At 42.7% G+C, this 12,553-nt stretch overlaps 1 protein-coding gene across 2 annotated transcripts; it reads left to right on the forward strand.

Annotated features, from left to right (window-relative positions):
* The first annotated feature begins 34 nt into the window (after window positions 1-34).
* arhgap25 (Rho GTPase activating protein 25) lies at window positions 35-11,637 on the forward strand. 2 transcript variants are annotated; one of them, XM_069166027.1, is made up of 12 exons: window positions 35-333; window positions 527-635; window positions 3,064-3,266; window positions 4,870-4,957; window positions 5,306-5,419; window positions 6,713-6,917; window positions 8,245-8,377; window positions 8,503-8,576; window positions 8,889-9,010; window positions 9,180-9,334; window positions 10,026-10,576; window positions 10,964-11,637. In XM_069166027.1, exons 2-12 carry the CDS (start codon window positions 572-574, stop codon window positions 11,148-11,150), a joined length of 1,896 nt encoding a protein of 631 aa, XP_069022128.1. In that variant the 5' UTR covers window positions 35-333; window positions 527-571; the 3' UTR covers window positions 11,151-11,637. The 2 variants fall into 2 exon arrangements, with proteins under 2 accessions (XP_069022128.1, XP_069022127.1); XM_069166026.1 differs by having other exon boundaries at window positions 35-635.
* The last annotated feature ends 916 nt before the right edge of the window (window positions 11,638-12,553 follow it).

The raw sequence follows: 12,553 nt of genomic DNA on the forward strand, positions 1-12,553 counted from the left end.
TTGACATTATATTCAGTTGGTGTCAGTCGGTAGAAGCCACCTGACACCTCCAGCTTTCCCCTTAAAGGGCGACTTCTGTAGCTGCTGACTGTTTGTCTCTCTGCAGGCTGAGATGTGAAACAACAAGCTTCACTCACTGTCGAAACCCATTTCCTCTGAAGTCGGCGGTGCTTTTTTTTCTTTCTTTCTTTCTTTTCTTGCGAGACCAGTGAGCATCTGTCACTTGAAGAAGAAGAAGACTTGGAGCTTCTTCTTTTATTTATTTATTTTTTTTTTTTAAATGATTCAGCCTGCAAGCCATTAATGCAGCCAGAGACAAGTATGAACATGGAAGTAAGAGGAAACATGAGATGACACGTTGTGAAGGGCTGAAAAAAGAAAAAAAAAAAATAGAGAAGAAGACAGATTAACACAGAGGAAGCAGGAAGTGCGATCTGCGATATCTCCAGTTTGTGTGTGTGTGTATTTGTGTGCGTGTGTATTTATATGTATGAGTGTGCATGTGTGTATGTGTGTGTGTGGACAGGTGTGGGAGTGCACGTGTTGAACCTGAGACACTGACCGGCGGACGATGTCTCTGAAACTACCTCGCAACTGGGACTTCAGCACCTTCAAGGCTGAGACGGCTCGGATAGGTGAGTGGCCGTGCTGCGTTCACTGACGGCCGGGAGTGGATGCAGCACTCACACACTCCACATTACAGACACTTTATGAGCTGTCATCCAAAGTCATCTGAACCGAATCGTCTTCTGTGAAAGTTCTGTTTCTGGTTTTTTTCCTTACGAATTTATGACGTGTAAAGTAAAACTGAAAGGAGTTGTAGAAGGTGTCTTATCATCGAAAAATAATTATAATTACTCACATGCTGCATATTGTTTTCTCCGTGTGGGGTCTGTGAGCGTATTGGTTGTTGGCCATTTAAGAAAAATAAACACAAGTCACTGCTATTTCAAATAGAAAATACACCGTTTATATATTCAAACGTCACATTCGATACTTCAAAAAGTGCTTTTTCTTGACTTTAAAGTAACTCCCAGTGGTTGACCCGCCTATGTGTTCATGTGTGTGTGTGTGTGCTGTTATGTATTTGTGCTGCCCGCTGGGTTATGTGTACTAATAGTGTTTGTACATGGCTGGTTTCTCAAACGTGCGTGGCACAACGGTTGCAACATGCACATCACAGGAGGTTTGCACATAAGCGATGACTCGACTGGAAGGATTCTGCGCAGTTCTCCAGCTTTTAATCTTGTCGTGCCATCGGTGGCGCTGGTTGTTCGAGCGTGGTGGAAAGAAGTGGCTTCCTGCAGTGCGTTTATTTCACCTGCTTCGCGTCGGTTTTTATTCTCATGCTGCTCTTGTCTGGTATGAAAGTATGACCCTCTTGTGATTCGAGATGTTTTGTGGACCACGACAGCAGGAATTATTATTATTATTATTATTATTATTATTATTATTATTATTATTATTATTTTTTTTTTATTTTTTTTTACTCTGGAACTTGAGTTCATGAAAGCTTCCAGCAGGAAGCTGATGCAAGAGCTCGGTTTCTGCAAAACTCTGACTTTGTGGCTTTCGGTGTGTAACTCCACCAACACTTTGAATACATACAGTATATATATGATGTGCGATGATTGTCTTCGCACAAATCCCACTTCGTCAGTCCTTTGATAAACATCTGAACAGTCAACTGCAAACCTTTTTAGACTAAAGGTTAAATTCAAGGAAGGAAACTATCAGAAACTGATTCTTCATGAACCAGTAAAATCTTGACTTTTTGGTTTTACATCTGCGTTATCAGAGAAGTTTGACATAACTTCTTCTGACCGTGAGAGTGATATCAATCTTTAACTCACAGCAAGAATATCAAAATATCAAACTATTCTTCTCGAACCGAGTTCTTTTTTTTTTTTATAGCCAATTCATCGTGTTTGAATGCTGCCTGATCACAGAAGTACAAAATAGATGTTGATTCTGTCATCAGCTGATGCAGGATCGTGTAAATTCAGGCCTGTAAATACCAACTTTACGTTTCCGCACGTGACTTTTTAAGTCATTCAATGAAATGGCTTGTTAGTTTGAGTTCTGTTTGAAGAAAACTGAATATCACTCTCTCCTGTGTCTGTCTCGACATAAAAGTGTTACTCTTGACGTGAATTTCTCTGCGATGATGGTTAACACATCTCTGCGGGTCCCATCGTGAATCGACGGCATGTGTTTGTGAGTGAAGGGCGTGGTGTGACTTCAGCCTCCGTGTGTGGGCTCGACTTTCCACTAATCAAGGGGAGGGTGGTGCTAATTACAATTAGACCAAAAGGCCTCCCCGGGCTCGTAGGTGGAGACCTTCAAAGGCCCCCGGCGACGATGTTTTTGCGGCTTCCTGTTTACCCCACTGCGGCCCTTCTTCTTCTCCTCTTCTTCCTCTGTCATCTTGTCTAACAAGTCACGGTGAATTGAAGGAGAACTGAGAGAGCGGGCCGTGTGTCGGTCCCGGCTATCTCCGCCTGGTACTCGGACCGTCTTCTCCGGGCCACGTAACCTCGGCTCCTTTCATCGCTCCAGCGCATATCAGCCTTTCACGGTCACAAGGGTGACCTTTTAAAAAAAACACAAAAAACCCCCAACAACATAGGACTTTATTATTGTGTCCGTTTCACTTTTAGTTGAGTTTACAGACAACTAAAATCTCGGGACTTTTCTGTCTTGGTGTTTTTTTTTGTCGGTCAGTTCCTCGCACGTCACTGTTATTTTTGCACAACAATCACTGCTGTATTCATGCAACCTTCCACAGGAAACCGATCAGGTCAGACCAGCAGTAGATGTGGAACAAAAAACAGGCCGCAGCGCTGCCGGTCCCTGATAGGCTGACGCATTGTCAGGTCAAAAAAAAAAAAGAGGAAGTGCTCTGCTGTGTAGCCGAGCCCCGCTGATGTTTTGCTAAAGTTTTGCAGCGCCGGCTGTGACACTGCACGTTGAGGGATTGTGTGTGTGTGTGTGTGTGTGTGTGTGTGTTTTTTTTAAACTTTTTTTTTTTTTTTTACTTCCGTCTGCTGTGTTTTGGAGCAGCACGATCCAAGAGCGTGGTACCTGGAGAGGGAGGCCCCGGGCCGGGCTCACCGCGCTCCCCCAGGTCCATGGAGAGGCCTCTGAAGGCCGGCTGGCTGAAGAAACAACAGAGGTCGTTGGTCAAGAACTGGCAGCACCGTTACTTTGTGCTGAGAGGCAGCACGCTGACCTACCACAAAGATGACAAGGAGACCACCGTCCAGGTGACAAGACATTTATTCATGCTATTGCATTAATACTCTCCAAAATTACACGATCGTCATCAAAACATTTCCTTCTCTCTATTATACTCTGATGTTTTTCCTTCTTTAAAATGCTGTGACTAATTAAAGCAAACCAGTATTATACTATAACCGCCGTCTGCAGACATCTGAAGTAAGTCTCGTTGGTGGAAATGTTTTGTATCTTCATACACAGTTAAGTCAATAAGAAATTTTATCATTTCCAATCAACACCACAAACACTAAGTGTGGCTAACTGCAGCAGACTTCCTGTAGATGAAACTAACAGGTGCTTGGAGCCCTACAAGAGAGGCCACTATTCACTGATAGTATTTTTTTTTTTTTTAATATATTTTGCACTTTTATGTGTTTTCTTTTTTGAACAGTTTTGCATTCATATTTGTCACATTTATCAAACATGTAGCTACGACCATACAGTTATGCAGCTTTACAAAATTTCCCCTTGCGGTATTAAGAAAGTTTCTCTATCTGTCTATCTAGTCCGTTGTCATGGGTTTAAAAGCCATCTTTGTGGGCGTACCCTCCAAAGCTTCCCAGTGTCACACCAAAGCGTGTAATACACCCGTGAGCCCACTAGGGGATACCGTGTCAGTGTCAAGTTTTCCCCCTTCGCCTAAGCGTGACGAGTTTCGTGCTTTAGACTCATGCACCAAAAGTACTTGGTTCGGTTAAAGAGAAGGTCGTGGTTTGGGTAAAATATATTCGTAAGTAACATTTCGTACGTCGCGCATGTTGCTTTCCATATGATAAGTTCGCATGTTACGCAAGAAACGTAGCTATGTTACTCGGGAAAAATAAATTTTTCGCTTCATGGCAGACTCAAACACCGACACACTTTTTGTGCTTCATCACTACTTCGACCCCGGTCACACATGCGTGTACTTTTCACGCCTCGGCGAGGCTAAACGTGACGCTGACGCGCTACCCTCTAGTGGACAGATGTGGGTATTGCGCGCTTTTTGTGTGATACTTGGCCCGTTCAGAAAGGTGGCGTGGAGATGATAAAACCTTTGAACCCTCATGGAGCCATTCATTCCTGGGATTTGAGGAGGAGAGGCCAAAACCCCTATCGGGACGATCTACAGGGAGAATGGTCACATTTGTTTACTATTATCAACGAACAAAGAAAACACGCTCATCATGTTTGGTCGTTTTCTTTCTTCCCTTTCTTCTTCTTTGAGCCGTTTTTTAAAAAAAAAATTTGACCTATGAGTGGCCTGTGGGTGGAGAGAATGGGAGAAAGAGGAATTGGAAATAACCAAAATGAACTGTATATGCTGCAGTGTCAGCAGTGAACGTTAGTACACCCTGAAACATTTTCATTTTACTGTAAATTGTACATCTGTACCTGCAGTTGTTCTCACTGCAGGTACAGGCCGACCTTCTTTGACCTTGTCTACACTTTTCTGTAATTCAGAGTGGCCGGTTTACATAAACGGTAACGTGTGGTGCTCCATGAATGAATGTTAAGTCGCAGTATGACTATCGGCGGTTGGTTCGAAGTTCTGGTTTGGATATTTACGTTTCTTCTGTGTGTTTTTGTGCTCCTGTTTTTGGTCTGCAGGGAGTTATCCAACTGCGCTTCAGTAAAGTCAATGAACTCCCTTCAACCTCAGATGACTCGGGAAAATGCCTCTTTGAGATCATACCACGTAAGCATGTTGCTGACCCCTTAAAAAAAAAAAAAAGGGGAAGCCTGGCATGGATTTCTTTTTTTTAAATTTAATTATTTTTATCTCGTTTGACCATTTCTTCATCGCCCTTCTTCATCCGTCAAACGCACAACTTTTAATATTCCCTGTAAACCAGTATTTTTAGATCATGAATCATTTCCCGTTCCTGTATCTGCCTGTCTGAGAAAAAAAAAAAGTTGTCTGTATGATAAAAATGTCTAAACTACCAAGAACTGGATAACAATCACAGCTTACTTTGGAAATCTTTATTCAGAGCTGACATTTTCTGACGGTGTGTTGTTGTTGTTGTTGTTTTTCCTTTCTAAGGTGCAACTGGAGACAGAGAGCGATGTCCCTACGTGTTCATGGCCAACTCCCAGAGTGACATGGAGGAGTGGGTTCGCACTCTGCGCAGAGTCATCGGAGTACCGACGAGTGGAGGTTGAGTAACGCCGTACATCGTTATGGAAGCTGTGGTCATGTATCACGCTGCGACTGTTATATCTGACTCTAGAAACTACAGCAAGTGTTGAGCGGTTTTTGGGAAAATTCAGTCAATCAGAAAATCTTTCTAAGAGTTTGATGAGACGATCGATACCCTTTCTCATAACTGTCCTTTACATGTGTAGCTTAGCTTAGCATAAAGAGTAGGAATGGGGGGGAAGGGCAAAAGTAAAGCAAGCGTAGAAATAAATAAAGTATGAATAAATAAAAATAAAAAAATCTGCTTCCAGGCAACAACAAACAAAGCAGGTTTTGTTTTAGGTGCACTTAGCTTAGCATAAAAAAAGGAAGCATTGAAGTCATTGTACATTATGGTATACATAATGCATATATATATATATGTATATACATATATACTCCCATCATCCAAAAACATGCACCTCAGGTCAGGTTACCTGGCGCCGCGCTAGTGGCAGCCTGCTGCAGCAGCTCCCCTCGGGGATTAATAAAGTGAATAAAATAAAATTAAAAAAAAAATAGTCCAGCAAAGAGGCGAGTCCTCTCATGACAGAGAGGAAATGTCTTGTGTTAATTAGAGAGTATTGGAGGTTGGTGGGCAGAGACAAGCTTTGGTTTCAAGTCTGTATGCTAAGTTAAGCTACCAATGTTTTGACTAGGTTCATATTTACTGTAAATAAACTGCAAGTGAATTCATGATTTCCTTAAAGATAAGATTTGGGACCGTTATTTTAAAGTGAATAGAATTTTATTTTTTAAATCTTCAATTTAACAAATCAAGTGTTTAAAGCACAAGTACCACAAATACCATAAAGGCCGTGTGAGAAGCGACACTATTCAATTCAATTCAATTTTATTTTATTTAGCGCCAAATCACAACAGGTTATTTCATGGCACTTAACACATTAAAGTCCTTTAACTTTACAACATTATACAGAGAAACCCAACAATTCAACAATTCCCACATAAGCTAAGAGGGAAAAAAAAAAAAAAGCCTCCACTTTAAGGGAGAAAAACCTCCAACAGAGGGAAGGAAAACCTCCAACAGAGGGAAGGAAAACCTCCCGTTTTAACAGGAAGAAACCTCGGACAGAACCAGGCTCAGGGGTGGGCGGAGCCATCTGTCTCGACCGGTTGGAGTGACGGGAGAGCAGAGAGAGAAAAGGACAGCATAGTGTCATTTTAAATGTGTGAATCTGTCTTTCTTATCACACTGCGAAGGAAACTTCCGGCCAGAGAAGTCACGTCTTTCCCCTCCTTGCATCTCTGCAGTGTTCGGAAAGAGTCTGAAGGACACGGTGATGTACGAGCGGCGCTTCGGGCCTCACATGGTGCCGATCCTGGTGCAGAAGTGTGTGGAGTTCATCACGGAACACGGGCTGAATGAGGAGGGCATCTTCCGCCTGCCCGGCCAGGACAACGCCGTCAAACAGTTCAGAGACGCCTTCGATGCGGGAGAGAGGCCCTCCTTCCCCAGGTGAAAATCACGTTTACACTGTTGAACCCTGCTAAACTGAGAGTAGCATTATTCTGGCTTTTGAAATCGCCGGAAATGCTGAAGTGATTATAAAGTGGTTTACTCATCACGAGTTGCGTGCTCGGAAATAATTTCTTAAGTCGTCTTTCGATGATCTTAAGAAGGGCACTGCCATAAAAGGAGACGAATGTCCAAACCTCAAACAATCAGCGGCATCCGCTTTACTCTGAGAAAAACGAGGAGCGATGAGAATGACACAGAGTGAGAGGCTGTTTGATTTCTGTCTTCTCAGAGTTGAGGGTGGTACCACATCCTGTTCTGGTAGGCACACAGAGGACGCCTATTATTACTCAACCTCACAGGCTGCTCTGACAGAGCGCTGTTAAAACATCCATTAAAGTAAAGTACTGAAGTAAGAGTATTAATACCATATGTGAAAATACTCAACTAGAGGTGAAACATGTTTTTACCTGATCCAAAAAGGATTTTAAATAGTTTATTCAGCAAGTTTATTTATCAGCAAAATTCAAAATCAACACAGTTGGAGAGACATGAAAATCTTTCATCTTTAAGAGTAACTAAAGCTGTCAGAGAAATGTAGTGGAGTAAAAAGTAAATTATTTACCTCTGAGAAGTAGTGGAGTACAACATAAAACTGCATGACATGGAGATACTCAAGTAAAGTACAAGTACCTTGTACTGAAGTAGAGTACCTGAGTAAATGTACTTGGTTACATTCATCTGCTGCATTTACCCCGTTTGACTGTATTATAAAATCAAAGAACACAAAGTCATTGAAAGAGGCTTTATTACAAAGTTGAGACATGAGCTTCAGTGTTATCCCCTTGAGTTGTATTCTTGTCGAGTTGTATATTTAGCACCAGCCAAATATACAGAACTCGGCCCGGAGGCCCAGATCTTACAACATCAGAGGAAATCCTGGAGGACTTCCAAAGAAAATGACTTTGTTTACTCAGCATCCCACATGTCGACGCTTTCCTGTAAAATATTTATAACACATGACGGGGAACACGGAGAAAGTTGCATACTTGATACAAACATTTTAACTCCGCAGTGAGAAAAGATGTTTGAATGATGTCAACAGCATTAAAATGCATGCAGTAGTAGAATCAACCGAGCTTGTATTTAAGATGTCAGAGGTTTCTACATGCATGTAATCAATCAAACTGCATGTCTGTGCTGCAGAGGGAAGGTTCCAGTTTATATCAAAGACACGCCAACTCTGGCACGGCGCTGAGTGGTTTAAGGTTTAAATGTCGGTCATATAGTTTCAGTGGATGATTAACAATGCGTCATCACCCCTCAGTGACACAGATGTCCACACGGTGGCGTCACTACTCAAACTGTACCTGCGGGAGCTGCCTGAACCCGTCGTGCCCTGGACTCAGTACCAAGACTTCCTGGACTGCACCAACATGCTGGACTCCAGCAGCACGGAGGTACACATAAAAAAAATCAAATAAAATTAAAAAAAAAAAAAAAAAAAGTCTATGAGAGGAAGGAGAGGTCTTGAGATATTTGAAGCGTCCATGTCCTTTAATCTCTTCTTCGTGTGTCCCCGCAGGGTTGGGAAAAGATGGACAAACAAATCGCTCTTCTGCCCAGGACCAACTACAACCTTCTCGGTTATGTCTGCCGGTGAGTGGACGCCGAAGCACGAAGCATCACGGGACGGTCCAGTTAGAAAAAAACAATAAACCTGGTGTCTTCGTGGTTGTAAGGCAGAGACTAACCTTCAGGTCCTTAACCCCATGTCTGACCTTCACAGCACAACAAACAGTCGTGGGTACGAAGGCCCAGCAAGGGCATTTCGTGGAGACGACACCCCGTTATTGACGTGTCCAAAGCCCCTTCTGGTTGACCACATGAGCCAAGTTCTGTCCTGAGATTAGTTTCCGGGTCCGTCGGTACATCTGTCAGCGGTGTGAATCGCGTCTTTTCTGTTTTCAGGTTTTTGTTCGAGGTGCAGCTGCAGTCCAAGGTGAATAAGATGAACGTGGAAAACCTGGCGACGGTGATGGGGATCAACCTGCTCAAACCTCAGATAGAGGACCCCATCGAGGTGATGAAGGGTGAGAAACCACGTCGGGCCCTTTAATGTGCTGTGAGATACGGTAGAAGCACGGTGAACTTCAGTGTTTTTTTTTTTTTTTTTCAAAAGTCCAAAGATTTGCATAAAAGCCAAAAGATAAGACATTTCGATCGTTATCGTTTCACGTTGGTGTTCGTTTTTCTTTGCAGCGACTCCTCAGATCCAAAAGCTGATGACTGTGATGATCAGACAGCATGAGAGACTGTTTCCGCTCTCCAAAGACGTGCCCCCCTCCTCCCCTTCAAACAAGGCCGAGAGCCAGAAGAACACTCCCCGAAGCTTTGTGGGCTGGGAGTCTTCAGAGGTATGAGCGGCTGATTGCGCAACATGAACCTCTGTGATAGGATTTTTTTTTTTTTTTTTTATATATCCTGCTTTGGCACCGAGAAGAATAACATTATGAAATCGTGCTTTGTTATTCTGCAAGCGATTGAATGGCCACTGAGGAAAAACATGTTCTAAAATATCTAAATCACAAGGGTCCAAAATTCAATGTGAATTTTTGATAAAATAAGACTGAATGAAAACCCCACGTTCGCAGACAATTAAGTTTGTCACTAGATCAATTTTAACAAATAAAGTTGCATATGTTTTTGTCAGTATCAACAGGTAATGGTTCAACATTTTGGTAAATATGTGTAGTTATTTTATTGCTGTTAGTTAGGTGAAAAGATACCATTATTAAAATCTATAAGAGTGGAGTAGGGGACGGTTAGCTTAGCTGCCTGCTCCCTTTACTTTTTTAACGCACAGACACTAGATTTTAGTTTTCTCATCAAACTCTTGGCTAGAAAGTGAATATTTTATGGTATTTAAAATACATTGTTATAGGAGAATCTTTACATCTCCACACACAGTCTATGCCAGCATTAATAGCTTCTGCCATTGGTACTAATAGTTCCTGTGTGCTAACTTTTAAATGCCGTCATTAAATTAACGTTTGGTTATTTTTTTTTTGACTCAACCCCAGTTCTGTCTGTTCATCTTTTTCTCAGATGGGTGATGCATCTCTGTCTGAGTCTCCAGAGGAAGAGGAGGACACCGACAGTCCAGGTCCCGCTACAGGAAACTGCAACCCCCGAACCGTCCAGAAGGAGCCTCCTCCTTCTTCTTCAAAGGACGAATGGCACGAAAGTCCCCGCAAACGCACTCAGACGCTGCCCGTCTTCAACTGCCCGCTCACCGGGATGGCAGCCAAGGCCGACGCCCTCACCAGGTGGAGCCGCATCCACGAGAGCGTGGAGGAGAAGAGCGGGACGTTGTCGGAGGACATTTTTAAAACCCTGGACCTGCGGAATTCAGGGTTGTTTTTCGGGGGCTCTCAGATGACTAACAAGGAGGGAGAGGGTAGACTCACTGCCCGAAGGGGAAGCGACAACACGGGTGCTCCTGCCGCTGACGCTGCCTCCCAAAAGCCCAATAGTGCCCCCCGGCCCGTCAGGGTGCTTTCCCATCAAAAGAGCGCAGACGTCCTGACGGCGAGCGGCTCAGGTCAGCAGGTCAACAGCGAGGCAGAACAGAAGAAAGAGCAGCAGCCTGTCGACTGGTGAGTCACATTCACCAGCCGTCCCATGTCATACACACCAACTGATATCACTCTTAAAGGTACTTCTTTCATTAAAATAACTCCTTAAAACCAACATTTAACCATGTTTACTGCTGTAAACATCACTTAAAAAAAATGCTCTTCTCTTATCTTAACAACCTTTTCAGTGAATGAAGGGTTTAAAGGGTTTTTGTTATAAAACGCAAGTCAGTATTTTGACAAAATGAATGAAAGGAAATTGAATCCCTAAAAACTTCTCTAAGCACATTGTTTTACGTTGGTACAATTACACTGAAAACTGTTTCCAGAAAAGTTTTTTTTTTGGGGGGGGAGACTTTTTCTCCTGTAAATCTAAACCCTCCTTGTTTTCGTATTATCGCTGGTCAGTTTGCAGCAGGAGAACAAGGAGCTGAAGGCCAAGGTGGCGGAGCTCCAGTCTGCTCTGGAGGTGGAGCGCCGTCGTGTGGCCGATCTGGAGATCTCCCTGAAAAATGCAGAGCGCAGTCGAGACAAGGCCCAGAGACGCAAGGAGGAGCTGCAGAGGGACATTCAGCAAAAAGACAAAAAAAAGTAAATTTGCGACTTGTGGATTTATGACCGCCGTTAAAACTCTGCAGAAGTAATTTCACAGGAGCTGCGGGTGGAAAAAAAAATACTCCCGTATTTGACTAGACGTCATTTCTGGATGTTTTCCATTTAAGCTCTGTTTGGTCCTGAAGATAAATAATTGGCTCATTTGTTTGTGCCTGTGAGAAAAGTTTGTTCAGAGGACATTTAAATAGGCTTTAAAATTCACATTAGAGACTTTTAGCACAAAGTGCTGCAGGAGCCGTGTCACTGTGTATAAGCCATACAGGATACAGAGAAGGAAGAATCGCATCTGGAATGAATGAGTTGTTGACGTGGGAATGCAACGTCAGCTCTGCTCGAAGCCTTTGATCAGAAGACAGTTGGATATTAGATAATATCATTGGCGGACAATACAAATGCTGTGTGTCATGTGGACGTCGTCATTTAGTGTTTCATTTCAGTGGTAAATTAATAAAACTGCACAAATCTAAGTGGTTTTTGTGTGAATGCATGAAATACTTTTACTCCACAAAATTGGAAATTCTGACCTGGTGATTGCATGAGCCCGAAAATCATGAAGACTCTTTCGGGGAACTATTAAATTTCCTGACAGAGCATCCTGTTATAGGTTAAGTATATGTAAATCATACAGCTTTCTATACATTCCTCTAAAAATGCAGTTGTTTTTTTTTTTTTCATTTTTTCATTTTTTTTTATTAAAACTGTACTAATCAATGTTATTTTTTAATTTCACTTTACATTTGAAAAACTAGATGAAGCTGACAGGTGCCACTTGGTACAAACTTGCAGAGAATTATCACTGGATTCTTCAGCTCCCTTTAGCTCAGGGCTATGACACATTATAGACCCTTTCAGCTCATTGTTTTGGATGTCGGGCCCAAGCGGCAACCCATTGGTTTGTGAACTGACATTTTGAAAAAAAAAACAATTTTGAGCCAGAAGTTACCATATTTGTGTAAATTGGAGAAGGAGCGAAGGGGAGGTCTGACTGCACAGAGGCCTGTCAATCAAACCAGACACGCCCCCAAACACACACCTTTCGGAGGCTACCAACAGTAAACAGCTTTTTTCAGCCCACAGCGACCTAGGTGGTGATCATAGTGGAGAAATTAGCAGCTAAACAACGTTGTGAAGTCTCAGATGAATCTGGTCTGGTCTGATTGAGTGGAAACCAATAAAAAGGGGGCAGGGAGCTCAGATCTTTTGTTGAGTCCTGATTTTTTTGGGCTTTATTGGTCTTAGGATTAGTTTTGATGTTGGCCTAGTTTAGAGGGAAAACACTGGATCCGATGACTCTTTGTAGGTCGGTCTGAGTGGCTTCCCTTCTTTAGTTAATTTTGGCCGGCCCATCAGCTTTCTGTTGTTGGTTTTGGATTATTATCCTTT

Source organism: Embiotoca jacksoni, unplaced genomic scaffold (assembly GCF_022577435.1).
Source record: "Embiotoca jacksoni isolate LCO1_2020_lvr unplaced genomic scaffold, fEmbJac1.0.p SCAF_37, whole genome shotgun sequence".
NCBI classification, from domain to species: Eukaryota; Metazoa; Chordata; class Actinopteri; family Embiotocidae; genus Embiotoca; species Embiotoca jacksoni.